Source organism: Enhydra lutris, unplaced genomic scaffold, assembly GCF_002288905.1.
Source record: "Enhydra lutris kenyoni isolate GAN:26980312 unplaced genomic scaffold, ASM228890v2 scaffoldscaffold3, whole genome shotgun sequence".
In the NCBI taxonomy this organism is placed as follows: Eukaryota; Metazoa; Chordata; class Mammalia; order Carnivora; family Mustelidae; genus Enhydra; species Enhydra lutris.
In genome coordinates, this window is record NW_019154087.1 from 84466068 (window position 1) to 84491929 (window position 25862).

General features: G+C 50.3%; 1 protein-coding gene across 4 annotated transcripts in view; it reads left to right on the forward strand.

Annotated features, from left to right (window-relative positions):
- Nucleotides 1-8956: 8956 nt before the first annotated feature.
- The window catches only part of LOC111154976 (lysyl oxidase like 2), a 60474-nt gene continuing 43568 nt past the window's right edge, over nt 8957-25862 (forward strand). For 3 of the 4 annotated variants that reach the window (XM_022514934.1, XM_022514952.1, XM_022514944.1), the window contains exons 1-2: nt 8957-9315; nt 15739-15914. In XM_022514934.1, coding sequence (XP_022370642.1) covers nt 8964-9315; nt 15739-15914 — 528 coding nt within the window. In that variant the 5' untranslated portion in view covers nt 8957-8963. Of the gene's footprint in view, nt 9316-15738; nt 15920-25862 lie in introns of all 4 variants that reach the window. The other variant, XM_022514961.1, reaches the window with a different exon arrangement.

Consider the following 25862-nt stretch of genomic DNA (forward strand, 5'->3'; position numbering starts at 1 on the left):
AATACTGAGGTCTAGCAGCGGAATCAGGACCAGGGTTCTGAGAAGGAGGGGATCAGCTCTAGAAAGACTGACCAGAGCAAGGCAAGGAACACAATTCAACCCATAACAACAGTAGTCTCACCTAAGACATTTAGGACCTTGGTGGGTTCATAAAATCTGAGAACCAGGAAGTTCTTAAGATCGTTTGTTCCGGGGCGCCTGGGTGGCTCAGTGGGTTAAAGCCTCTGCCTTCAGCTCAGGTCATGATCCCAGGGTCCTGGGATCGAGCCCCACATCGGGCTCTCTGGGCAGCAGGGAGCCTGCTTCCCCTTCTCTCTCTCTCTGCCTGCCTCTCTGCCTACTTGTGATCTCTGTCTGTCAAATAAATAAATAAAATCTTTAAAAAAAAAAAAAAAAAAAAAAAAAAAAGATCGTTTGTTCCATGCCTGGGATGGCAAATGCCCAGCAAGCAGGCTGCTGCCCTCCCGCCCCGCTCTGTGTTAGTCCTCACCAACCCATGCCTGCCCTCCTGCCTCTTACTTGGTCATGATGCCAGTATAGGAGACAGAATTGGAAGCCAAGATACCCAAGGTCAAGAAAAGACTCTGCCAATTACTAACCATTGGCCACGGGCCAATCGTGTGAACCCTTGGTCCTCATTTCTTTCATCTATAAAGTGACATGAGATGGACTTGCTGACTTGATGGACTGGCTCTGAATTCCCCTCCTGCTCTGAAGTTCTGCCCATCCATCCTTTTTTTTCCAGCACCTTCTAAACACTATGTTCCAAATGCCACCTCCTTCTGTCCCTGCAGGGATTGCTGATTTCCACACCTATTGCTTGAATTATGTAGTTTGCTCTAGTCCAGACTACCCCAGGTTTTCTTTCCCTAATTCTTCTTCCCAGCCCTGCTCAAGGCTGTCCTCCTCCCAGAACCTCTCCCGACCTTTGTACTCAAGTGGGAGGAGTCTTGGATTAAGGAAGCAGGAGCTGCAAATTATTCCCTGCTCTTGCTCTCTTAGCCAAGTGACCCCGGACCAGGCCTTTCCTTTTCAAATGGCCCTGCATGGTCTCCTCTGGCAAAAACCTTCTCTGATTTTGTTCTAACTCACACAGACTTCTTACACCCATAACTCTTAACACTCCCCTAATCTGGGCCCACTTATTTAAAACTTGAGTAAATTCTCATCTTATAGTTCTCCCATTCCAGAGAGATAGGACTGGTCCAAGAGACAATGGGAGGAAAATGAGGGCAGAATTGACAGTCCAGATGGGGAGATAGGACCCACCCCACAAGAATGTGAGCACCTCCCATTTCTTAGGTTTCTCCCACGGCAACTAGCCCCACACTGAGTACATAATAGGTGCTCAGTTAAATACTCATCAAGTGTAATGATACTACTTTTCATTAACATAGCACAGTTTATAAAGATTCCCTGTGCTAAAAGGAGCTGAGTAAGGAGATGGAGCGCAGGACCCAGGAAGTCCCTCCATTCTTTTTTTTTTTTTTTTAAGATTATTTATTTATTTATTTATTTGACAGAGAAAGAGAGAGAGATCACAAGGAGGCAGAGAGGCAGGCAGAAGGGCGGTGGGGAAGCAGGGTCCCTGCTGAGCAGAGAGCCCGATGTAGGGCTTGATCCTGGACCCTGAGATCATGATGTAGGACCCTGAGATCATGACCTGAGTTGAAGGTAGAGGCTTAACCCACTGAGCCACCCAGATGCCCCCCTGTCCCTCTGTTCTTTTCTTTTCTTTTCCATTTCATTCTTGCAGGAAAAGAAGGGAGGGCTCATTTTCTGTACCTGAACTCTTATCTGTCACCTCCTCTGAGAGGAAAAAGCCACAGAGGGAGCCATACTGCAGACGCTACCAAAATTTAGTCCCCAACCCTGCAATTGTTCAATAAGAAAATGACATTTTGCACCCTGTTCTAATGATCCTTTCTGGAAGAAGTATGTGTGCCCTATGAGACATTATTTACATCAATGGCCGAAAGCAGAGGGAGCCTTTCCTGTCTGAGGTTTGACTGCTGTCGTCACCCCATCCTCTGATCTCTCACAACTGGGAATTCACACAAGACACTTAGAGCACAGGAAAGTAATGGCTTTGTAGGAGAGAGCTGGGTTTGGGGAAGACAGCTCTGGCCATGATTGGGCTCCTGCCTCCCAGAGAAAAGTGAGGATAAGATAATCAGGTTTTTCCTCTGCTTTTACCGTTCTTCCCATTGGCTGATTACATTTCTCTCACAGGTTCCGATGATGTACCTATTTTACAGAGAAAAAACACTCGAAGGGGAAATGGTGTTCTAAGCATAACAGAGCTCTGCCAACCTAACTATAATCTCAGAACTTCTGGCCGGTGCTCTATTCCAGCCCCTCTGTGAGGTCTGTTGTTTATGTAAGTAAAACTGTGACTCTCACCCACCATCTGGAAGGCCTGTGGTCGGCCTGGTGTCTGCCCTCCCCCTCCCCTCTTCCAGGAATGAGGACAGGTCTACTCTGAGCCAGCTGTACCCTGTCATTACGCAAATCTTCTAAAATAAGGATTTGTAACGTGCGCCAGGCACTGTGCTAAGCCTGGGGTCCGTGTCCAGTGCCCGATCACCAACGGCACCACCCCCACCCCGACACACACGTGGGCAATGCTAGCAGAGAGGGGACACCCGCTCCCACGGAACCGAGCACTGCCCAGCCCACCCGGGGCCTCACCCGGCCTTGGTGCCGGGAGAGGCCCTCAGGAGGCAGAGGGGCCCCAGAGGGTCCAGGCCACGGGGTCAGCGCGAAGTGCCCACCCTTCCCTGCCCTCCAGGGATTCTGGTCACCAGAACGCCGCGCCCCGCGCCCCCGCGGGCTCACGTGTGCGCCCCTAGCCCGGCCGCGTGCGGCTGCAGCCGCCTGCCCCCAAGGACTTAGGTGGCCCAGGGCCTTTATGGGCTGGGAGGGCGGCCCGACCGAGTGCCCCGCCAGCCCCGGGCAAGAGCGCTGAGTGTGACCCGGAGCGCTGAGCCCGCAGGCCCCGCCCGCGGTCCCCAGCTGGGACCCGAACTTCCCGGAGGCGTCCGGCCCCTCTGTACTCTCCCTGCACGCTGCTCCTTTCCACCCAGGTCATCAGGGGCGCGGGGCGCCGCAGGCTGACGGCGGTGGCCAGAAACAGGGGGACCGCCCTGGACGGACTCCCCGCGGGCCGCCTTGCGCCAGGCAGCTGGGCTTTCAGGCCGAGGAGGGGCTGAACCCAAGCTCAAGTGCAGGGCGCTTGGGAGAAGCAGGCCAGCGGCCTCAAAGAGGGACAGCATGAGGGAAGACCGCAGGGCATTTTGCTCTGCGCCTACCCAGGCTTTGCTTTGGGGCTGTTCCGATGCCAATGAGAAAAATGGATTTTACAAAGCTGTAAGGGAAGGATGAGCATTCAGAGAAAAGGGGATAAAAAGCATGGAGTGATAATTAAAAAAAAAAAGAGGAAAGAAAGGAGGGAGGAAGGAAGAAAGGAAGAGAAAAGAAAAAAAAAAGAAAGAAAGAAAAGCAGGTGGCCAAAAAGAATAGGGACAGGGGCACTCAACCTCCCCAGTAACAAAAGAAAATGCTAGTTAAAACGAGATACCCTTTTTCTGCTTACCCTTTTCTGCTAGTTAAAACGAGATACCCTTTTCTGCTTGTCAGATGCTTATCAGAAGGTTTGAAACCATGGTTATAGCTAGAATTTTGAATTTGTGAGGAAATCTCCATACCACTGGCTGACATGGGCTGACAGGCAGGGAGGGCAGTTAATAGAGTTTTGCTTAAGTGTTGACTTTTTGCCAGCTCTTTGACACAGCAATTTTATTCTTGGAATTTATCTCGAGACTCTGCAAAGTTTTAGCTACAAGGATATTCATTTCATCAATGTTTATAGCAGTAAAAAAATTTGTGATAAGATTATCTAATTTTATGGTATATGGATAAAAATCTTGTAAAAGAATACTCAAAGTGGCGTAGTATTTGGAATATACTGATAAACGTGAAAGTCAGTTTTACACAGCAAGTATGTAGAAAATTATTTCAGTGTTTTAAAGGATATACGTATGTCCAAAAAAAGGCCAGAGGGGTACATAACACAGTGTTAGGAATCATTCCCTCCAGCAGTGATACTGCGAATTATTTTCTTCCTTTTACTTGTTTGCATTATCCAGATTTTTATCACCAGTTTGCATAAGTTTTGCAGAGGAAAAAAAGCATAAAAGTTAGTTTTGAAAGCGGAGGGAAGCATCTGGGTCTAATACTTTACAATCCCCCAGAGTAGGAAGCAGGAGGCCCCACAAAAGAGGCAAAAAATTCAGGAGCATTTTTCTAGGAAAGATTTAGGAGTTGAACTCTGGCCATTCCCACAGATGGGAGAATCCAAGAAGACGGGTAGAACAGTGTGGAGATAGGCACATCCAGAGTAAGATTTCTTTTTTTTTTTTTTTTAAGATTTTATTTATTTATTTGACAGAGAGAGATCACAAATAGACAGAGAGGCAGGCAGAGAGAGAGAGAGAGAGAAGGAAGCAGGCTCCCTGCTGAGCAGAGAGCCCGACGCGGGACTCCATCCCAGGACCCCGAGATCATGACCTGAGCCGAAGGCAGCGGCTTAACCCACTGAGCCACCCAGGCGCCCCCAGAGTAAGATTTCTTTTAAAGAATAAACCGTTCAGGGGCGCCTGAGTGGCTCAGAGGTTTAAGCCTCTGCCTTTGGTTCAGATCATGATCTCAGGGTTCTGGGATTGAGGCCCGCATCCGTATTGGGCTCTCTGCTTGGCGGGGAGCCTGCTTCCCCTCTCTCTCTGCCTGCCTCTCTGCCTACTTGTGATATCTCTCTCTCTGTCAAATAAATAAATAAAATCTTAAAAAAAAAAAAAAAGAATAAACCGTTCAGAAGGAAAAAGTTTATACTCACTGATTCCTAGAAACGGGAGGCAAGGCACACGGTGAGGGAAAGCGCCAGTGTTGGTCACAGGCAGAGGGAGCAAGGGGAAACCGTGGGCAGAGCCTTTCTTGTGACTGTCACAGGAAAGAATGGGTGAAGCCTAAGAAGCAGGCTAAGCAGGTTTAAGATACCCTGGTCGAATAATTTTGGCTCACTCTGGGGCTGAGGGGCTGTCTCTAGTTGTCTGGTCCCTGGCCCTGGGGTGATCAGGGCAGAGGGCTAGTGGCCCAGAGTATGAGATTTTGGTAAGGAGGTAGTTGGGAGGACAGGGTTCTGGGTTGGTTAGTTCCCATATGAAAAGTACAATTGTGAGTTCTTTATCATCTCCAGGAATTAGCTAGCCCTGGGAAGGTTCATTGTGTACAGCACAGACAAAATTCTATTTTAAAGGAAATCAGAGAAGACACTCATTCTGATTTAAGAAGAATTTCCTCTGCCCTACAGGGCCCTTCTAGCTGGGCTAAGAGTCCTCTTGACACAAGACAGATTAAAAGGAGGGAAATCAAATTTCATTTCATACATACAGGGACATGGAAATTCCAAAGACAGGCAAAATGCAGTACGTAAGTCTTCCTGAACTAAAGAAAGGGGGTGGGTGTCTGGGACTTCAAAAGAAGGAATGCAGTTCACAGGGGGATGAGAAAGAGTAAATGTTTGATAAACAAATGCTAGGGGGGGCACTCAGACCCCTTAGAAACAATGAGACACACAGGACTTTGATCAGACAGGCCTTGCTAAGGTTCTTCTCTGTCCACACAACCAGTTCATGTCCTACTGTCCTTCTCTATGGTGACAGCCCTCTTCCTGGAGCAGGTCTCTATCTGAATTCTTTTCCGGCAGTTGAGGGGCAAGTGAAGAGCTTTTCAGAATTCTACTGGGTTTTGATTGCTTTTCATTCAAAATAATTTTCATGCTAAAACGGCCCATCTTGGAGTGTCCCACCTTTAGCCCCTCCAGGTCCATCGGAGAATGAGAATTTCCTTGAAGAATGGGAGGGCTTGTGACATATACTATTTGGAGGGAAGCTGGGCTTGGTGGAGGTGGAGAGGGTTGGGATAGGGACACATTGATAGAGGTGTAAAGCTTCAGCCAAGTAGAGGCTTGTATGACTGGACAGGTGACATGTGAAGGTCTAGAGTGAGAGTGGGGAGAGAAGGGTGGTTGGAACTGAAGCCAAGAGAGTAGGTATGGGCCAAAGTGTAGAGGCTTCTATGCCCCGGGCAGAATTTGGGCCTTTCTTACATGCGCTGGTGGATTGTTGATGCCCTGGTAGCTTGGGATTTCTAGTTCCGGCTTTGCCTGCACAAATGCGCAATTTCAGTGGAGTCCTTAATCCTCTCGGGTTCTTGAGTTTCTCCCTTGTAGAAGAATCATGATCCTTGCCTTCTTCACCATACCTCGAGGTTTTAGTGAGCATAGTTGAGCCTGTGGGTGCAAAGGGGCTCTCATGGGAGTGAAGTGAGGGCAGGGGAGACGAGCCACCCTGCTCATTCGCCAGGCTGTGTCCGATGGGGGCTATTGCGGGAACCCCCGTGACTTTCTGACCTCGCTTGTGAGTCACAGGATGACGATGTATGGATCTGCAGTGGAACTGGGGGGCCTTCCACAGTCCTCGGGCCTCTTCACTCGGTACCCATGAGGGGGAACTGGGCACTGTCTGGCCATCCTGACAGCTTGGGGCAGTTTTCTGGTCCTTCCTCGGTGGAGAGGTGCCTTGAACTGAATATGCTTAGCCTAACCCTTTATACATGGTTCAGATAGAAAGTAGTATACTTTTAGCTTCCCCCTGCTGGTCCCGGTTTTGCTTCTGGGGCCCCACATCCCAAGGCCGCTTCCTCTGCTGGGAAACACCTGCAATCCTTTGAAACTAGTAGTCCCTCTCTCTGGACTATGGAAGGACCAGGACCCATGACCTAAGTATTTATCTCTTGCTATAATCCTCACTGTGGAATTCTTAGAGGTAGTCTCCACCTGGGAATGGAGACTACAATCTTGAGAATTTAAAGTTTTCTTTAGCAAATGTTCCTGTAGTGCTTGCGATGTGCCTTTCATTCGATCTTCATGACACTTCTGTGAGCTTGGTAGTATTATCCCCATGTTACAGATGGGAAACACAGAGAGACACAGAGAAGTTAAGTATTTGCCCGAGGTTGCACAGTGAGTATCTGAACGCGGATTCGAACCCACGCTGTCTGGCTCTAGAGTCTAGAGTAGCCCCCCCCCTGCTCTGCTGACCGGTCCTCCCTTCCCCGATGATGGGCCACTCAGCCTCTTTCCCGTTTGCCACCAAGAGCTTTATGCCTCCCCTCTGTGCTAAGAGCATGCTGGTCTCGGCCCCCTGCATCCTTCAGGGACAGAAGCTGTGAAAAGGGACAGAACTGTCCCTGGGACATCACTGGCATCAGAACCATCCGAGGCAGCTGCTTGCAGAAAGCACCACTCAGCTAAGGACAGTCCCTGCACGAGGGCTGTTTAAGGAGACTTTGCTGCTGACCTTCATTCAGCAACCTCGCCTGGCTTGTGGTCCCAAGTGCATGGTGTAATGAGATCAGGGGTATGGGCTGGCAGCCTGCTGGTGTGTCTGAGGGCCTGGAGCCTGAGAGCAGAGCCTTGGGAGGGTTCACAGGTGTGTGCAGAGAGAACAGCAGCCCATGTTTTTCTGGTGTTCTTCCTGGTGTTCTTCTCTGAATCCGGAAGAGGCCATTTCTGTCTGGGTCAGCTAATGTCCTAAAGGAAGGAGGACATCTCAAATAGGAAAGCCCAGACAGTACACACGGGACTCCTTTCATGTATTATTACCTTAAGCTCCATTACTTACCAGTGGCTCAGTCCCTGGAACTAGACCACCTTCTCATTCAGTAAATATGTCCATGAACCTGCAGGGTTTACTCGGGGAAGCCAAAGAAGAATGAGCTACAAGTCCTGCCCTAGAGAAGTTTGTAACCTACATGGGGACATAGAAGTGTCTGGAAAGGTTGAGAAGTGGGTCTAGATGATGAGCCCAGCTCAGAAGGAGAGAATCCTGGAGGCTACTTCAATAGGCATATGGCATGAAGGAGATGGGAAGTCCTGGGAAACCAGCTGTACAGAGGTGGGGAGGAAGGGAATGTGCTGGTGCCCTCTGCTTGCCCTTTCTACCTGCTGCACTCCTTCCCCACCAGCCCCTGTGCCCCAGGAGGCCTACCCATACAGACTGCACCAACATGCTTGACTTCGGGCAGGACGGTGGGCTTGCTCAGTAGGAGACCCCCGAAAGAGAGCAGGAGACCAGAAGAGAGAGAGGTCCGGTGTTTATCCCTCCTGCTCCTGTGGCTGTGGTTTGGCTTTAAGACCCTTCCCTTGAGCCACAGTTCCAAACACGTGACCCTCTCAGCTTGGCCATTCTCTCTGGTGCTGGCAAGCACTACCTCCCCGGCCTCCCAGGCTGGAGTGGGAACAGCTCACCTCTATTGCCAGCCCCGGGTATCATGCTCTTTCCTTCATTCCCCTGAACCTTGCTCACATCGCTATAGATCATCTTTTTAAAAATTCTGCTCAAGGGGAACCTGGGTGGTCCAGTCGGTTGGGCATCTGCCTTAGGCTCAGGTCACGATCCCAGGGTCCTGCGATCCAGCCCTGCATCAAGCTCCCCGCTCAGCTGGGAGCCTGCTTCTCCCTCTTCCACTCCCCCTGCTTGTGCTCACTCTCTCTGTGTGTCAAATCAATAAATAAAATCTTAAAAAAGAAAAAAAAAGAACTCTGCTCAAATGAAGTGTGGATGGGCTGCTGTGCCTGCTGGGAGCCCCAGTGAAAAAACATTTCAGAGATAGGGAAAGGTGCATAGAATGAAGAGGTAGAAATTCACACATCTGTCGGCTGGTGTCTTAGGCAGGAGAAGGGAGGAGGTTGGGGTCCAGAAGGTGAAGAGCTTTCAGCACCAAGCTGGACGTTTTGCAGACCCCTGTAATGTGCTTCTGTCCCTGTCTTCCAGGACGCGCCTGCCTGTCGCCCCTCACTGCCCAGCACCCCCTCGTGCAGGTCCTCTGTTCAGAAGACGGGGATGGAGAGGCGTGGAGGCTGGGGCCTCGGCGGGTGTCTGGCCTTGCTGTTGCTGCTCCCGTCCCTGAGCCTAGCACAGTACGAGGGCTGGCCCTACCCCGAGTACTTCCAGCAGCCGGCCCCTGAGTACCACCGGCCCCAGGCGCCCTCGGACACAGTGAAGATCCAGCTGCGCCTGGCCGGCCAGAAGAGGAAGCACAGCGAGGGCCGGGTAGAGGTGTACTACAATGGTCAGTGGGGCACCGTGTGCGACGATGACTTCTCCATCCACGCGGCCCACGTCGTCTGCCGGGAGCTGGGATACGTGGAGGCCAAGGCCTGGACCGCCAGCTCCTCCTACGGCAAGGGGGAAGGTAAAGGAATTGGAATTGAGTGCTCATGTTGCTGGAAACCCCAGGAACAGTGCTGTGTGAGACTGTGAGCCTGGTAGAGGAAGCTGCAGTTGCTGTCCAGTGTGAATTCCCCAGAATCCTGCATCTGGCCAGCCTCCTGGGTCTGGGCTGGAGGTGGGAACAGATGGGTGCCCGGTGAGGGCACGGGATCCACCCGTCCCGCTTTGCCTGGGGCTTTCCGTGTGTTAGGGCAGGAAGTCTTGCGTCCTGGAAATGCCTCCTGGCTCGAGTGGACCGGATGGTGTCCGTCTGTACCCATGGCCCCCTGCGCCCTACCCGGGGGCCACGTGAGCCAGGGGACGGGGTGCCTTTCTTCCAGTCCCCTCTTCCTTGAAGGGGTGCCTTTTGCTCTTTCTCACAAAGGTTCCCCATAGGCCAATGTTCCCTGACTCTCCCCACCGCACTGTTCGTGTAACCTTCACACTGTTAACAGCCAAGACGCTCTTCTGGGCTTGTCCGTGACAGGAACAGAGTTGATCTGGGTTTTTCACTTTGGTTGGGCTACTCTTTCTTCCCTTGTCAAGTTCAAGTCAATATATTTTGGGGAGGGAAAAAAGATGTTTTGGTAAAAGCTTTGAGGGAGGGCTAGTATTGGTGCTCTGAACCAGTTTGGGGGGGGCAGGGCTAACCTGTAGTATTTTGGGTTAAGGTCTGGGCTAGAGTCTAGGACTCTAACCTTTGGAAGCCTCCCAAGTGATCGTATATGTAGCCAGGTTTGGGAGTCATCAAAATAGATTGTTATTAAGGTCCTTTCTAACTCTTGCTCTCTGTTATTCTAGAAATTACAGGGAAAATCTATGTGCCTTACCTCCTTGCAGTTGAATGTGCTCTGTGGGAGTAACCAGACCAAGAGACCACACTTACAGTGAAATGTTCTCTGAAGCTGATTTGGGGTTCCTTATCAGTGGCGAGATTAAAGCAGCAAAAATGAGTTAGCAAATGCTGGGCTTTTTTTTTTTTTTTTTTTTTTTTTTTTTTTTAGAGAGTGGGGGGGAGGCAGGGAGAGGCAGAGGGAAAGGAAGAGGGAGAAGCCCAAACAGGTTCTACACCCATGGTGGAGCCCAACACCAGACTCTATCCCACAACCCCGAGATCACGACCTGAACTGAAATCAAGAGTCAGACCTCACCTGATGGAGCCACCCAGGTGCCCTGCCAATGTTGGGCTTTTAAAGCCCACTTCCTGTGTTCTTTACAAAACTCTGGGCATGCCGAAGGCCTGGGTGACTTAATCCACTGAGCATCTGACTCTTGAACTCAGCTCAGGTCTTGATTGCAGGTCGTGAGTTCAAACCCTGCGTTGCGCTCCACGCCCAGCATGGAGCCTACTTTAAAATGAAATGAAATGAAAATGAAAAACAAAGCCTCCAGACATGTCTCCACATTTCTACATCTTCATGTATTCTGCTGGCTGAGTGACCCACGGGTAATGTCAGGTTTGTGTTTTCAATCCCAGTCTCTCAAGCCTCGGTATTTTATAACACTTGCCAATGACTATGGGGTTTTTCCAGGGACCACTTTATTTTATTTCTACTATTTTATTTATTTTATTTCTACTCACACTTACCTGTCATTAGATTAGATGGGTGTGGTTTTTTCCCCCATTCCAGTTCACCTGCCCAAGTGTGGGCATGGGGTGGCCAGGGAAGTGGGTTAACCTGGCTCAGACTTTGCCTCCCAGGGAGGATGAAGGCTGGAGAAGAGTTCAAGGGAGTAGAGGGAGTGTGTGAGGGAGCAGCTGAAACTGTGGACCCTGGAGTCTGGGCTGGATTAAGTAGGACGGTACTACATGGGGGACTTGTGGGGAAGGCTGTTGGGGTCACAGGTCAGGGTGGAAATTGCAGTACAAGAAGGAGTGTGCTAGAAACATTCTGGGGGGTTGGGTGAAGATGCAGATACACAGCAGAAGGGTTGACATGGACACTAGGGAGGACTGCCACTGTTGGTAATGATAAGGTCTAAGCTACGACTGTGGGATAGTGACTGATACAGGGCCAGGGAAAGACGCTGCAGAGAGAAGCTAAGAAGAGGCCAGAGAATCCTAGAACAGTCACCCCGGTGGATACTGAAACCAGCAGGACTTAGGAAGGAGAAATAGCAAAGATGAAGGGAGAAACAGAGGTAAAAAAAAGTGTGAACTGTCTTGTCTCCTGAACTTTGAGGATTATGTTGTCCGTAAAAAGTGATACTTGGTTTTTGCATCAGGAGAGGTCTATTAGATATAAAGGTATTTGAATTCTTTAGCATTAGGTTAGGATTCTTAGCACTGTGTACATGTTGGGCACTCGGTAAATATTAGCTGATTAATTCATTTTGCTTGAGGACAGTAGTGAAAACAGACGGCAAACAGTTGTTGGCATAGGAAGCAGAGAATGTGACCGGTGCCCTGGGCTGTGCTCCCGGGAAAGGAGTTTAACCTGCAGGTTGGCCCATGCATGCACTGGGACCACCGGAGCCAAGATCTTACTATCTCCTTCTCCTCTGACATACAGGGAGTAATAAGGAAGCCCCAGGGGAGCACCTAGGCCCTCCCAGGCTTTCCAGCCTGGACTGTCAAGAGTTCTTCTCCTATAAAGTGTCTCTAAGCTCAGGGAACTCATGGACCCTTCCAGAGGGTTCTAGAAGGGACAGCTGTTCTGTTTCTCACCCTGGGTCTCCCAGCAGCCTAAACTAGAGATGATTGCTCTCCTTGGCTTGCCTTCAGACCTAAGCTCAGATCTGATCCCTCCCCAGCCCCACCACCCCGTGCTGCCCCTTACTCCCCATTGTTCAGATCAGAGTGACCAAGCCAACAGATGACCACAGTAGGGCCCCAGAGCTTCCAACTTGAACAACTGTCCTGACAACGCAGGGAACACTTGGGCTTTCAGAGTTTCCTTTGTGATCTCTGTCTTCCAAATGGTTTGTGGATTGGTTGATAAGTCTCTTCTCTTGTCAGGAGAAGCATTTCTTAGAGTGAATGAACGGACAGTGTAGAATGAGATTTGGTTTCTGATTGGCTGGCTCTTTGTGTCCAAAGTTAGAGCCGCACCTACAATCCACCTACAATCCAAGTGCCACTTTCCTAGCAGCTCTGAAATGACGTCTCCTGAGCTGTGCCTGGCCCACTGTGCATCCCAGCAGGAGAGAGCCAGAGCAAGGTCAGAACACAATCTTTAGGCAGGAAGCATACACGGAAACATAATGTCATGGAATCAAGCCAAATTAGTGTATCATGCCTGGTGATGCCCTCTCGGGCTGTGTTGAAATTTACACTTCCACCGTCTACGAAAATTTACCTGGTGAGGGGCATCTGGGTGACTCGGTCGGTTAAGCATCTGCCTTCAGCTCGGGTCATGATTCCAGGGTCCTGGGTTCGAGTCCCACTTCGGGCTCCCTGCTCAGGAGGGGAGTCTGCCACTCTCCCTCTGCCACTGCTTGTGTGCAATCTCTCTCACTCGCTGTCTCACTCAAATAAATAAACACAATCTTTAAAAAAAAAAAACACCTAGTGAGAATATATCCCGAGTGGGATCATTGGCAGTGAGTTAATGCTACTTAAGAAAGCAGCTCTTTGGGGGAAGTTGGTTCCCTTAGCACCCCAGGGAGCTCCTTTCAAATGTTCCTATCAAAGAATAAAGAAGGCCGGAGAGTGTCTGCTTTGCTGCTCGTGGTTCCTTCAGCAGCACGCTTTCCCGCTTCCCCTCCCCTTAGCCAGGGTGGTTTCTCTCATTGCAGATGGAATAAGGTGGAAAAGATGCTTCTTTTCACCATCTCTGTCCCTTCAGCAGCTTTGCCACAGAATGTTCCAAAGAGGCCTCCCTGCAAATGTGGAGGGTCTTTCCGTTGCTAGTACTAAGACAAACATTTTGTTGTCCAAGCAGCAACTGATTAGGGAACATATGTTTCCGAGGAGTTTGATGGCTGGGAAGTGAGGCCAAATTGAGAAACCGGTTGGAAACCCTCGGCCCAGATGTTTTCAATCAGCTTGTTGTTCCCCACAATGTGTCTGAGGCGCTCTGGTTCGAGCCCTAACTGGCCATCTGTTACAGCAGACGCGTCTCAGCAGGGCCCCAGAGTCAGGGACTAGCCCCATGTCCACCCTGACCTTGAAGAACTTCAGATTCTCCTCAGTTTTCTTGTCTCTGCAATGGGAGTGTTTGTATCTGCTTTTCTGTATCTGTTTTCCTTGCATCTGGAAACAACGGGATTCCCTGTTTTTCTGATTAGTGGGAAGGAGGAAGGGAAAGGGGCTTGAACATGTACTAAGCATATACATTATCTCATCGAATCTCCATGGTGACCTGTTCGTTGGGGATCCTTGTTTTCACTTCAGAAATGGGAAACAGGCTTGGGTAAGTAGCTGGCCAAGTTGGTGGTGCCCAGGCCTGAGGCAGAGAGTCTGAGCCCTGGGTATCTGGCTCCATCATCCTGTTGAGGCCTGCCTGGAGCTTTGAGAAAAAAGGAGACATTTGAGTTTGATTCTCATTTTATAGGGGCACTTAGAAAAATCACCCTTTGGAAACCCTTTAGCACATTAAAAAATTGTGGTGAAATACACCTAACGTAAAATACTCTGTCTTCACCGTTTTTTCAATGCGCAATTCAGTAGTGTTCGTACATTCCTGCTGTTACACAACCAGTCTCCAGAACACCTCTTGTCTTGAGGAACTGGAGCTCAGTCCCCGTTAAACAACCACTCCTCGTGCTCCCCTCTCCCGGCCGCTGACCACCTCCATTCGACTTTCCATCTTTATGAACTCAACTATTCCAAGTACCTCATCTACACACAATTATACGGTTTTGTCATTTTGTGACTGGCTTATTTCACTGAGCGTGATGCCCTGAAGGTCCCCTGATGTTGCAGCCTGTGTTAGAATTTCCTTCCTTTTTAAGGCTGAGCACTAGACTCAGGGTATGCGTATGCCAGAGTTTGTCCAACTTTTGACTATTGTAAAGAATGCTGTAACGCACGTGGGTGTGCCGAAAGCTCTCAGACACCCTGCTTTCAGATCTTCTGGGTAAATACACAGAAGCAGGGATCGCTGGATGGTATGGGAATCCCATTTTTGTTTTTTAAGTATTTATTTATTTATTGACATACAGCCGTCACACGTCCCATTACTTTCAGGCGTCCAGCGTTGTGATTCGAAAAGTCTGTGCATTATGCTGCGCTCAGCGCGAGCAGGGCTACCATCTGTCTCCACACAACGCCATCACAATGCCACTGACTGTGTTCCCTGTGCTGTGCCTCTTGTGCCGGTGACTTCTTCGCTCCATAACCGGAAGCCCGTGTCTCCCAGTTTTCGTTTCTTGAGGAATCGCCATACTGTTTTCCGGAGTGGCTGCACCGTCTTGCATTCCTGCTGACTGTCAGCACACAAGGGTTCCAGTTTCTTTCAACTTTGTCAACACTTGGTATTTTCTGCCCTTTTGACGGTAGACATTCTAATGGTATGAGGGAGCATCTCATTGTGACGAACCCTCCAGCACTCGGCATCCTGAATTTTCTACAGAGTGCAAATCAGATGGACACACAGGAGGCAAGCAGAGCTGCACAGGGCCTCCCTGCCCTGCCTTCACCAGACTTTTAGAACGTGAGGGGGTGACTCTGTGTGTCAGTGTAGCAGGCCAAATCAGTGGCTGGGAAGCATCAGGCAGAGAGAAGAGCACTGAATGGCCCAACCTCTGGGCTCAGGCTGTGACCTTGAGGATGAACCGTCCCCCTGAGCCAGAGCTCTGTTTCTGGAAGGTGGGAATGACCATCCCTGAGGCATAGGGAAGTCAGGGGAACTGATACCTATGAAAATGCCTGAAAAACTCCAAACCCTCAGTTGCAGGTGGTTTACATTTTCGCTGAGGGGTCCGAGTTCAGCCTCTGCTGCAGATGGAAGGTGAATCTGGCCTGCACCATGGTCAGTCTAATGACAATTGCCATCGTCATCCTTGTTACCTCGTTTGAGTGACGATGGGCCAATAACAAACTAGACACAGGCCACATATTCTCTCTAACCTCTACGTAGCCCTGCAGTTTACATGTCTGATGAGAAAGAAGGGCTTTGACCAAGGTGCCAAGGCTAAACGGCTCTCTCAGAATGAAACCCAGCTTGGCATCCAAAATCTCTGTCCATTCTACTAACCACGTAACATCTGGGCGCAAATCTGGTTTCTGTCCAAATCACATTCAATCTAGCACATCCCCAAATCACGTCAGCTGCCTACTTTGGAAAGGGGACCCAGATGCCCTAGAATGATATCCAGTATCTCGAACATACCAACAATCAATTGATGACCACAATAACTGCCAAAATTAGAGAAAAATTCTCTCTGGATGATGTTGGTGCCCCCAAAGATGCAAACCAACTTTGATGCAGCCCTTGGTCTCTCTCTTCTCTGCTTCCTTCAGGGCCCATCTGGTTGGACAATGTCTACTGCACGGGCAGGGAGGCCACCCTCGCGGCCTGCTCCTCCAATGGCTGGGGCGTCACCGACTGCAAGCACACAGAAGACGTGGGTGTGGTGTGCAGTGACAAAAGGATTCCTGGTTTCAAATTCGACAATTCATTGATCAACCACATAGAGGCAAGTCTTGTGTTCTTGATGACGCCCACACGTCAGTATTTTCCTTCTTCCATGTAACTTGATTCTCATCTACTGATTCCAAGAAGAGTGTGTGAGTGCTAAGGAGGGGACCCAAGCCAACCTGATTTGGTGTGCGGGGGTGCTGCAGGAGTAGGGGAGACCACCAGTGGGTGGGGAAAGGGTACTCATTCCAGACACGAAGAATGGCTTGGGTAAGGCATAGAGGCCCTGAGGCATGAACGGGGGTAAGTAGGTTAAACAGGCCAAGAGACAAGGTGAATGTAGGAGTGGTGTGAAAGGAAGCTACAGAGGGTGCACAGGAAAGCCCCTCTGGGCTCTGTCCGGAGCCTGCCGTTTGGGCTGGGAAAATGTACTAGTTATCAAATGCTGTGTAACAAATTACCCCCCAAATTTTGCAGCTTCAAACAATAGCCTTTATGATCTCACTTAGTTTCCAAGGGAATCCGGGAGCAGCTTAGCTGGTTGACTTTGATCACATTCAGGCAGGGGGCCCTGTCCCAAGCTGACTCACGTGGCTATTGGCCAGCATTCGCTGCTGGCCCTCAGCTGGATCTTTCCGGTCCTCTGCCTCTCTATAGCCTGCCTGGGTGTCCTTACGACGTGACCATTGTCCTTCTCCAGAGTGAGTGATTCAAAAGAGAGAGAACGGGAGCAAAACACGGAGGCCACAGCCTTCCAATCTTGGAAGCGATAGACCATCATTTCTGCTATATTCTGTTGGTCACACAGTGTGGGAAGAGATTACCCAAGGGTGTGAATGCAGAAGGTGGAGACCACTGGGGGCCATCTCGGAGGCTAGCTACCAAAGGACCATTGTTTCCAAATCTAGCTGGGGATCAGAATCACTTTTTTTTTTTAAGATTTTATTTATTTATTTGACAGAGAGAGACACACAGAGGAGAGGCAACACAAGCAGGGGAAGTGGGAGGGGGAGAACCAGGCTTCCCGCTGAGCAGGGAGCCTGATGCGGGGCTCGATCCCAGGACCCTGGGATCATGACCCGGGCCAAAGGCAGACACTTAACGACCGAGCTACCCAGGCGCCCCCAGAATCACTTTTCTAAAATGCACATATTGGGGCCTCACCCCTGACCTCCTGAAGCAGAATTCCCACTAGGGAACTAGACTAGTTTTGAAAGTTCTCTCAGATGATTCTGATGTTGCCAGCCTGCCCCAAGTCAGCATTTGGAAATGGCCAAAGGGCCTGAGACCCTTCTACATTTATGGCTACGTTTCAGAGTTAGCTCGTCAATAAGTTCTCCACGTGAACAACAAAACCAGCAAACATTCATGGCACTGCTCTTATGGACAAGGTACCTGAGGCTTAGGACAGCCTCCTCAGGGACACGTTGGATGTCACCCCCGAGGCACTGTGGGATCTGCCATAAAGCCAAGCCAAAGGATCTTCACTGTGCTTTACCCCCCAGCTGACCTTAGAATCAACTTGAAATTGCCCTATTTGGGCTTCAGAGGAAGTTCTCCCCAGACTGTGGTCTTTACATTTTCCTCCCATGACTCACACTGTCCCACTCTTTTCTCATATGTTCCTAGAGCACACTGAGTACGCTGGGAACTGGTCCAAGCCTGCCTTAAAGCAGGGAAGAGGATTTCTAGCTTTCTCTCAGCTGGCAGGATCAGACAGCTTCTAGCTGACACTCTTCACATGCTGCTGTTTTATCTGGGAGGAGTAGAAGGGATTGGCAAAGATCCGATGTGCGTTAGTGCTCCAGATATCGACGACAACTTGGCTTTACCATAAAGTCTGTGATTTGGAGGATGGGCTTGTCCAGTCCAGTTTCACGTGTTCTATCTCCGCTCCTTATCACCTCATACGGAATCATTAGCACCCAATTTCCAAGGAGATTGGAAGCTTCTTGGGGGGAGGGGTCTAATTCACCATTGTATCCAGTACAAATAGCGTTGGGTACCTGATAGGAACAGTGTCTCCAACCCCTAAACTTTCTTCTTAGGAATGCGTATCCGAGATCATCTTCCCATAGGTGAAGAATCTCCCCTGGTCAAATATCAAATTAAACAGTGGTAAGAAGCACATAGGAGCAAGTCACTCCTTCGTAGCATCACCCTGCTTAATCGAAAAATGAGCTTATTTGTAGCATCTTTAATGGGCCTTTCTTCAGCCTAGAACCTTGGGATAGTATAGTTGGATTGTCATGTGAAGATCCAGGCTTCCAGGCATAAGAAAGTCACTGATGGTTTGACTAGAAAGAAGGTGGGCCAACATGTCCGTGGGTTTGGGGGCGGGGGGAGAATGAAAGGACTCCTCTGCCATTAGAAAAAAATGATTCTGGAAAAAGGACTCTGGGTATGGCATATCAACAGAGAAGTGTCTGTTGAATCTGGTCCTAGAAAAAGCAGACCCTAGACTGGGTAGAATAGGCAGAGAAATGACCCCCCAAAATATAGGAAAAAGTACTTCTTTTTATTCTGGAAATGCTGAGAGTCCACCACAAAAGCTTAGTACCTGTCTTTATTATTTTTTTAAAGGTTTTATTTATTTATTTGACAGAGAGAGACCACAAGTAGGGGGAGCAGCAGGCAGAGGGAGAAGAAGAAGCAGGCTCCCCACTGAGCAGGGAGACTGATGCGGGGCTCCATCCCAGGACCCTGGGATCGTGACCTGAGCCAAAGGGCAGATGCATAACTGATGGAGCCCCCCAGGCACTCCAGTACCTATCTTTTTTCTGGACATTTGTTGGGTGGATGCTGTACACACAGCATGGTCGGGGACCCCATTGGGGGAAAAAAAAGATGTGACCCTATGACCTGAGAAACAAGATGCATGCCTTTGGAAAGCTGGGGGATCATTCCAAGGCGAGGAGCCTAGACCCTAAATGAACTTACGGTAACCCAGAGAGGACTACCAGGGTGGGATGGGGATGACTGGTTGGAAGGGTGGCATGACTCCCACCGCCTTCCACCCTTTGCAGGCTCCTCGAAGTCCTCCCTCTTCTTCATACAGTTACTGTGAGCCACACTGGGAGCTTTCTTGCCCAGCCACAGACACTGAGGAAACTTTCAGCTGATGAGCCGTCCTCTGGAATCTTCTTCCCTTTGGTGTCAGCTGAACGGAGGTCATGAAAGGGCCCACATCTCCAGATGTCTGAGGAGAAACTTAGAGAGTTGCCAGTCCATCTAGAACTTTGTGGCTAAAGCTCATGCTTCCTGTCAGAGCTGGCCTGATGGGTAGGGAGCCGCCCAGACAACTTACAGGGATATTTGTGGGATGTTGAGAAGTTTCTCCAAAATACCTCATGTAATAGCCTGTGTCATGGAATCTTTCCTCTTGGCTACAGAAATGTCCCCTTTTAGACGTTTGTGCGTGAGAGCAAGAGATGTACACCGGTAGACATGCAGTTTGGTGGGCGACTGTGGGATGACTAATGGTGCTGGGAAAGGCTGCCGGTGAATCCGTGAACACAGCGGATGGTCTCGAACCATCGTTCCTGGGGCCCGGCTGCTGCCTCTCTAACAGCAGACGTTTATGTGGAGATTAAAATGTGCCCTGGAAAAAGTTATAGGGGACACAAAACTAGAAGGGATTGCTGGAATATAACATTATTAAACGAGATTCAGAAAAACCTCAGGATGTTGAGAGAATAGGCCCAAACTATAATAAAGTGGGATGAATAGAAGGTCCTATATCAAGGTCCTATATTGGAAGAAAAAAATCAGCCATAGAGTGAAAGCCCAGGACAGTGACTGAAGAGCACTGACTGTATCTTTAAAATCCCTGCAAGGGATCGGCTGACTAAAAGCTGTATAAGCCAAAGCTATGATATGGTGGTAAAAACAAAACAAACAAACAAACAAAATCCCAAAATGTGAATATGCACTGACGCACTGATGGAAAGATTCTTCCCCTAAACTGTTTGTTTTTTAGATCGAGGGCAGGATTCAGATCTGGGGCCATCCCCTAGCTAGGTCACCCCGAGGATGGACCAGCAGGATGGAGACAGGTCTGGAAACCATATCAAAGGAGGAGAGGAAGATTTGGTGACGAGAAGAGAGAGAGGAGGGGCGTCATGTGGGTTCTCTAAGTTTCAGCCGTGCTATCATGGAGAAGATGTGTGATTGATTCTAACCCAGTACCAAGATGGGTAAGAAGGTAATGGGACGTAGATTTCGGCTCCGCCTGGAAACTGTTAATACTTAGGGCCGCTCCACAGCGCATGCGGCTACCCTGTAAGTAGCAAGCTCCCGTCACAAGTGTCGTTCCAGCAGGAGCGGGATGACCTCCCTGCCAGGAACGTGCAGCCAGATTCCTACACTGGGAAGGAAGCCGGGTGAGGCGATTGCCAAATTCTAAGATCCCTCATCACTCTGTATTTACGAAAGTATACCAAGCCCACGCAGGGGGTGCCCATAGCTGGCAGTCAGCGGTGCACACCATTGTGGGAATCGGCTTCTCTTTCTCTCTCTCTCATGCACACGGAAGGGCTGCCCGCTGGTGTGTGTGCTGTGTGCTCTGGCTCTCTCCCTGCCTCTTCTCTGGTCCTGCCCAACCTTGGCCTTGAAAGCAGGAGCAGACTTTTGGCCCTTATTCTTCCACATCAAAGTGTGAGCACTAAGGTCCTCCTGCGACTTCCCCAGTTCGGGGTCCATAAATTCGAAAGTGGCCAAGAGTGGAGTGTGGTCAAAAAGAGTTAATGCTTTCTCTGTGGCTTATGACTCCAGGTGCAAAAGACTGGCCCAGTGAACGAGATGAGGACACTTCCCCCAACCCGCCCCCGCCCCATCTCTTCCCACTCTGAAGGGTACAGCCAGGATCTCTAACTCTACTCTAACGTCCATCCTCATTGACTCCTAGAGACTGGGGGCAGATCACAGACCATTAGAGGTGACCCTCACAGGCTTGTGCCTTCTCCAGAGTGCACTGGAATTCCCCCAGCAGAGAGTGGAAGAAAACTGAGCATCAGTCTAGACCAAGTTCATCCCACTTTGGAATGCCAGAGACGTGAGTCACTAAGCCCTGGGGCCCGGCTGATGAATCTCACTCAATGAGCTAACTGTGTTTCCAGTGGACTCCTCCGTCTGCTTGGGGCATCCCCGGGGGCTCTTTGACACTTCTCGGATTCAGTTCCAAAGAAGGGAGGAAGCCCATCTCCTTCATAGGAATGACCCCACCAAGGGAGAGTTCACAGGTTTGGCCCCTGAGCTACCTGTTGGCGGGCAGCCAGAACCCTGGGCAGGTCCATTCTCTTTATGAAGATGAGCTGCTTGAATTCCGTCCCTTCCGGTTTGACCGTCTGTAATCCAGAGTCGCAATGGTTTCTCCATCAAAACGACACAGCATGCACTTATCATTTACAAGGGAGTTTTAAGTGTTCTGGAGAGGAAGAAACTCAGATGATTTCTGTCAAAGAGCTTAGCAGGCTATAAAGTGCTTCGTTAGGTTAGAGGCCACCTCCCCGCCCCGGTCCACCACCTCGGGTCACGGCATCCAGAAAATTCGCCAGGGGGAGTTGCAGTTCTCTGGTCTTCAGACACAGACTGCATGCAGTCACATCTTGCTAGGGAGCCTGTCTTAGACTCCAGAGTGGAAGGCAGGACGCCTGAGTTCTGGTCTGGTGGAGCCTGAGACTCGCAGCTCTGCGTCTGGAGTGCCTGACCCTTCCTGGGTCTCTGGACTGCAAAAGCGACGTTCTCACAAGGCAAACGAGCCAGAGGCCAGCCCTCAAAACCTTCTCAAAAAGAGGCAAGCAGGACCAAAGTCTGCCATGCAGAATACTATTGCTTCTGAGCAAATGGATCCTTTTTAAACCTAGGAAACAGAGCCCCAGCTAAACCTCCCAGGGTTTCAGAGGCTCTTAACTTGAGAGACTTTGTTTCCTGTGTGTGGCAGTGGACAAGCTGGAAAAAGCATTAGATAAGAAGAGATTGCAAATCCAGATGCCCTCCTGAGTCAGCCTCTCCACACTGGCTGTTGTGCACATTGCTAACTCTTGTGTCCTAGAGGGACTCGGGGCTGGAGCCATGTGTTGTGAGATCAGGGAACATACAGATCTTTTCCTTTTCTTCACCCCCTCACGCCACCTTCTTCTGTACCCATTTTTTAAAGGCTCTCTTGCAAAGGCAGTTAGGTTACCAGGACTGATTGGAAACCCCCAGGCTGTGAGATTTAGGGGGGCCCATCCCTCGAGTGGCCCCCAAGCCTCAGTTTCTCCTTTTGACAGCAGGGAGCCCCGAGGTCTGGAGAGGCCCCTGGAGGGACAAGGAGGCCAGAGCTGGGAGAATCTGGTACCCCTACCCTCCACGCTCTCACATTCTTCTGGAAGGGCATGGAGACCTGAAAAAGCTCTTTCTTCTCTTAACCACGGGAACTGAGGCTGGTGTGAATTCTTAAAATTCCAGGAGCCCAGGTTTGTTATTAGTCACCCTCAGCTGCCAGAATGCTTCAAGGTTTCCCTTATCTCACCAGCATCTGGGGCCTCTAGGAAGGTCTGAGAATTTCCCAGCCGAAAGTTGCCCCCTGTCCCCGCTCCCCCCCCTTCCACCAGAGCGTGGGTGCAATGGGTTACACTGGGTGGTTTAGGAAGGAAAGGGGGTCTGTTCTCATCTCTGTCCAATTTCGAGGGTAGGAGCCCCTCCAAGCTTCAGTATAGTCCTGTTTCCCCTGAGGGCTGCAGGATAGCTGGGTGGCCTCCCTCTGCGGCAGGAGAAGAGGTGGGAGCCAGCAGGCAGTTGTGTCAGACACTCCCAACGAGGGACTGAAGAGCTACCCCCAGCCTCTGAACCCCTAGTCTCGCTGCCCCGTTGAGCAGGGCCGTTCAGATATAGCTGGGTGGGGTTTGTCTCGCAGTTCACGGGGAGTTTGGGCAAAAGGATGTACATATAAGATCCTGTCTGGTGCCAACATTCTGTGATTCTATTTACTGAGTCTATGTGGTCGGGGCTTGCCAGCCACCACAAGGAACACAAGAGAAGTAGTTCCAGGGTGACCTATTTTCCCAACTGAAAAATAGGTCAGAGCCTCTGAAAAGCAAAAGGGCATGTGTATGGATAACAAAACAAAATACTTGAAATTGCGCCCATCCCGACGGACCTGGGAACCTGATCCCTGGCGAGGGCGTTGTCCGCACAACTCTTTGAAGAGGACATATATGATTATGATTTGTGTGTGAAGCAAAATAAGCGACGTTGTGCTTACCTGTTCGATGAAAGAAGCCGTGTGACAGCTTATCTGAGATGAAATCAACGAGTGGACAGCAGGGACTCGAAGTTCGAACATGTGACTGGGATGGGGAGTTTGTGGCTGTTTGGAAAGGGAGACGAGAGGATATGGAAGGGTAGATACAGAAGGGATGCAAAATGGGAGAAGTGGGCAGGAGACTCTCACCCCCAAGGCGGGGGATTCATTCTGTGGGGCGATCCCACTCATGTGGCTCGGGTGGGGCTGCCCTGGACGGGAGCCATTCAAATTAGTCACTTCAACCATGCCGGAGAGGTCAGTGCCAAGGAATCCCCGCCCCTCGCCCCGCTCCACCCCCCTGAGGCTGGTGCTAAGTTAGCTGGATGCTGGATCTGGTCCTGCACTCATCTGATACGTTTTAATCAAGCACCAGACAGATAGCAGGCACTGGGAGTAAAGAGATTGATGAAGCGGACAGCCTTGCCTTCCTGGAGATTACAGTCTAGGCATGAAGGACAGTTTTACAGATCGTGACTTAGTTACCATGGTGATAATTACCCCACGAGGCAGTAGGTACCCCCAGCTGGGAGTCTGGCCCAGGACTTGGCTGGGCTGTGGCCTCAGCGCCCCTGCTGGCTCAGAGGGACTGGCTGCTGGAGCAGGTGTCCCGCCAGCTTCCTGCACACTGGAGGGCTTGCTTGTTCCCCAAAGAAGCAGTCTCTGTTACCTACCCCAGTGCTTTCTGGTTGGAAAATGAAATACAGAGCATTCGGTTTTCCAGCAACCTTGTAAGGCTCTTGATTTATAGGAGGAGAGCCCGGACAGAGTGCTGGTTTTTTCCTCTGGTGGCTCAGAATGACCTCAGCTCTCCACACCACCCCCACCCGACTGGTGGCCATCCCGCAGAGCTGAGCCATCACGGCAATGCCTTCTCTCTTGCCCTTCCTCATCTGACCTGGTGGAAGTCCCTGGATAGAGAATGTGTCTTTTTACTTGGCTCCTTACTCTGTGAATTCCTGATTTGATCATCAAAAGGAGATAATTACAGGGACGCCTGGGTGGCTCAGTCCGTTAAGCGTCTGCCTTCGGCTCAGGTCATGACCCTGGGGTTCTGGGATCGAGCCCTGCATCGGGCTTCCTGCTCATTGGGGAACCTGCTTCTCGTTTTCCCTCTGCCTGCTGCTCCCCTGCTTTGTGCTCTTTCTCTCTGTCAAATAAATAATAAGATCTTTAAAAAAAAAAAAAGGTATCTACAGTGTGGCCAGATTCTTCAACTACAGCATGCCTCATGCTGTTTACAGAGAATACCCACTTAGCTAAATCACCTAGATGTGTGCTGAGGGTCAGGTCAGCTTTTAATTCAGCCCAGAAACCTCCTTAGCATCAGGTTTTGAGAGGCGAGGGAGGGTGTTAATGGCCAGGATGACAAGGGTGCACGTGGAGAGAGTGTAGACGTCCTACTTGTCCATCCATAGGTCACACACGTAGTGTTTATGCTCTGAAGAGAAACAGGCATTGCCTGGTTGGTTATTTTGCTTTAAACAAAGAATAAAGGGAGTCTTTATTACACTTTTAGCTCGGGAGCTCAATGTTCAGCTAAGACGAATTCCTGTGATCGGAGTTTTAAAAACCATTATTGGTTCCTTCCAAAAATGTTCGAGGACCCACTATGTGTCGTGTCTGGGATTGGGGGCCATGGGTGAGACGGAAATGAATAAGGCACCGTCCTGCCCTCAGGAACTCACAGTTCTGAGCTGGCAAAAACACACTGGAAAGATAAATAATCAGAGTGCAAGATGGTCAGGCTAAGTCAAGGACCAACTGAGCGACTCAGAAAGCAAATGTGCAGGGTACCTGGGTGGCTCAGTGGGTTAAGCCTTTGGCTCAGGTCATGGTCTCAGGGTCCTGGGATCGAGCCCCGCATCCGACTCTCTGCTCAGCGGGGAGCCTGGTTTCCCCTTTCTCTCTGCCTGCCTCTCTGCTTGCTTGTGATCTCTGTCTGTCAAATAAATAAATAAAATCTTAAAAAAAGAAAAAAAAATGTGCGGGGAATAAAGAAATCCAATCTCTGTGGACCAGATATTGGGGGAGGGGAGCTTCGTGGGGGAGATGGTGCTGTCTGTATCCTGTCAGGAGTGACAGCAAGAGACTGGTGTGTCGGGTTGGCCCGTGCATCCCAGGGCCTCACACTGTGCCAGAAGCATTCAACAGACACGTTCAAATGCATGAAGTAGATTGTCCCTGCGGTCAGTAGGACTCAGAGAGAAGGAAGAGAGAATTCCAGTGAGGTTCAATGCTGGGCTTTAAGGAGTGATGTCTGTGGCAGTGAGAGAAGGTCGCTGGCTGGAAAAAGGGAAGGGAGGGTGTGGTATGGATCAGACCTGGGAGTCTAAGGCCTGGGGAGCCGTGGGAAGGTTTGGAGCAAGATAGGACTACGCAGTGGGCAGGCTGGTGTGAGAGGTGGACTGGGTCAGCAAATCCTCCACACCAGGGAGACACCCAGCCTGTGTGAAGTGACAGAGTTCCAGTCATTTCATTCCCGTGGTTCCCCCGTTGCCACCTGCCTGGCAGATGGAGATGGGATTGGGGCAGTGATGGGAGGCTTGAGGAGGGGAAGGTGGAAACAGCAGAATAAAGGCAGCTGAGGACTTAGAGAGCAAGATTCAGAGAACTGTTAGCAGTAGGGGGATGGGGTTGGTAAGCCAGCAGAGGTTGAACCAGCCGTGCATTCTCGTTGGAATGACTGCGTGCTCGAGTATCTCATCAATGCCGTCCTCC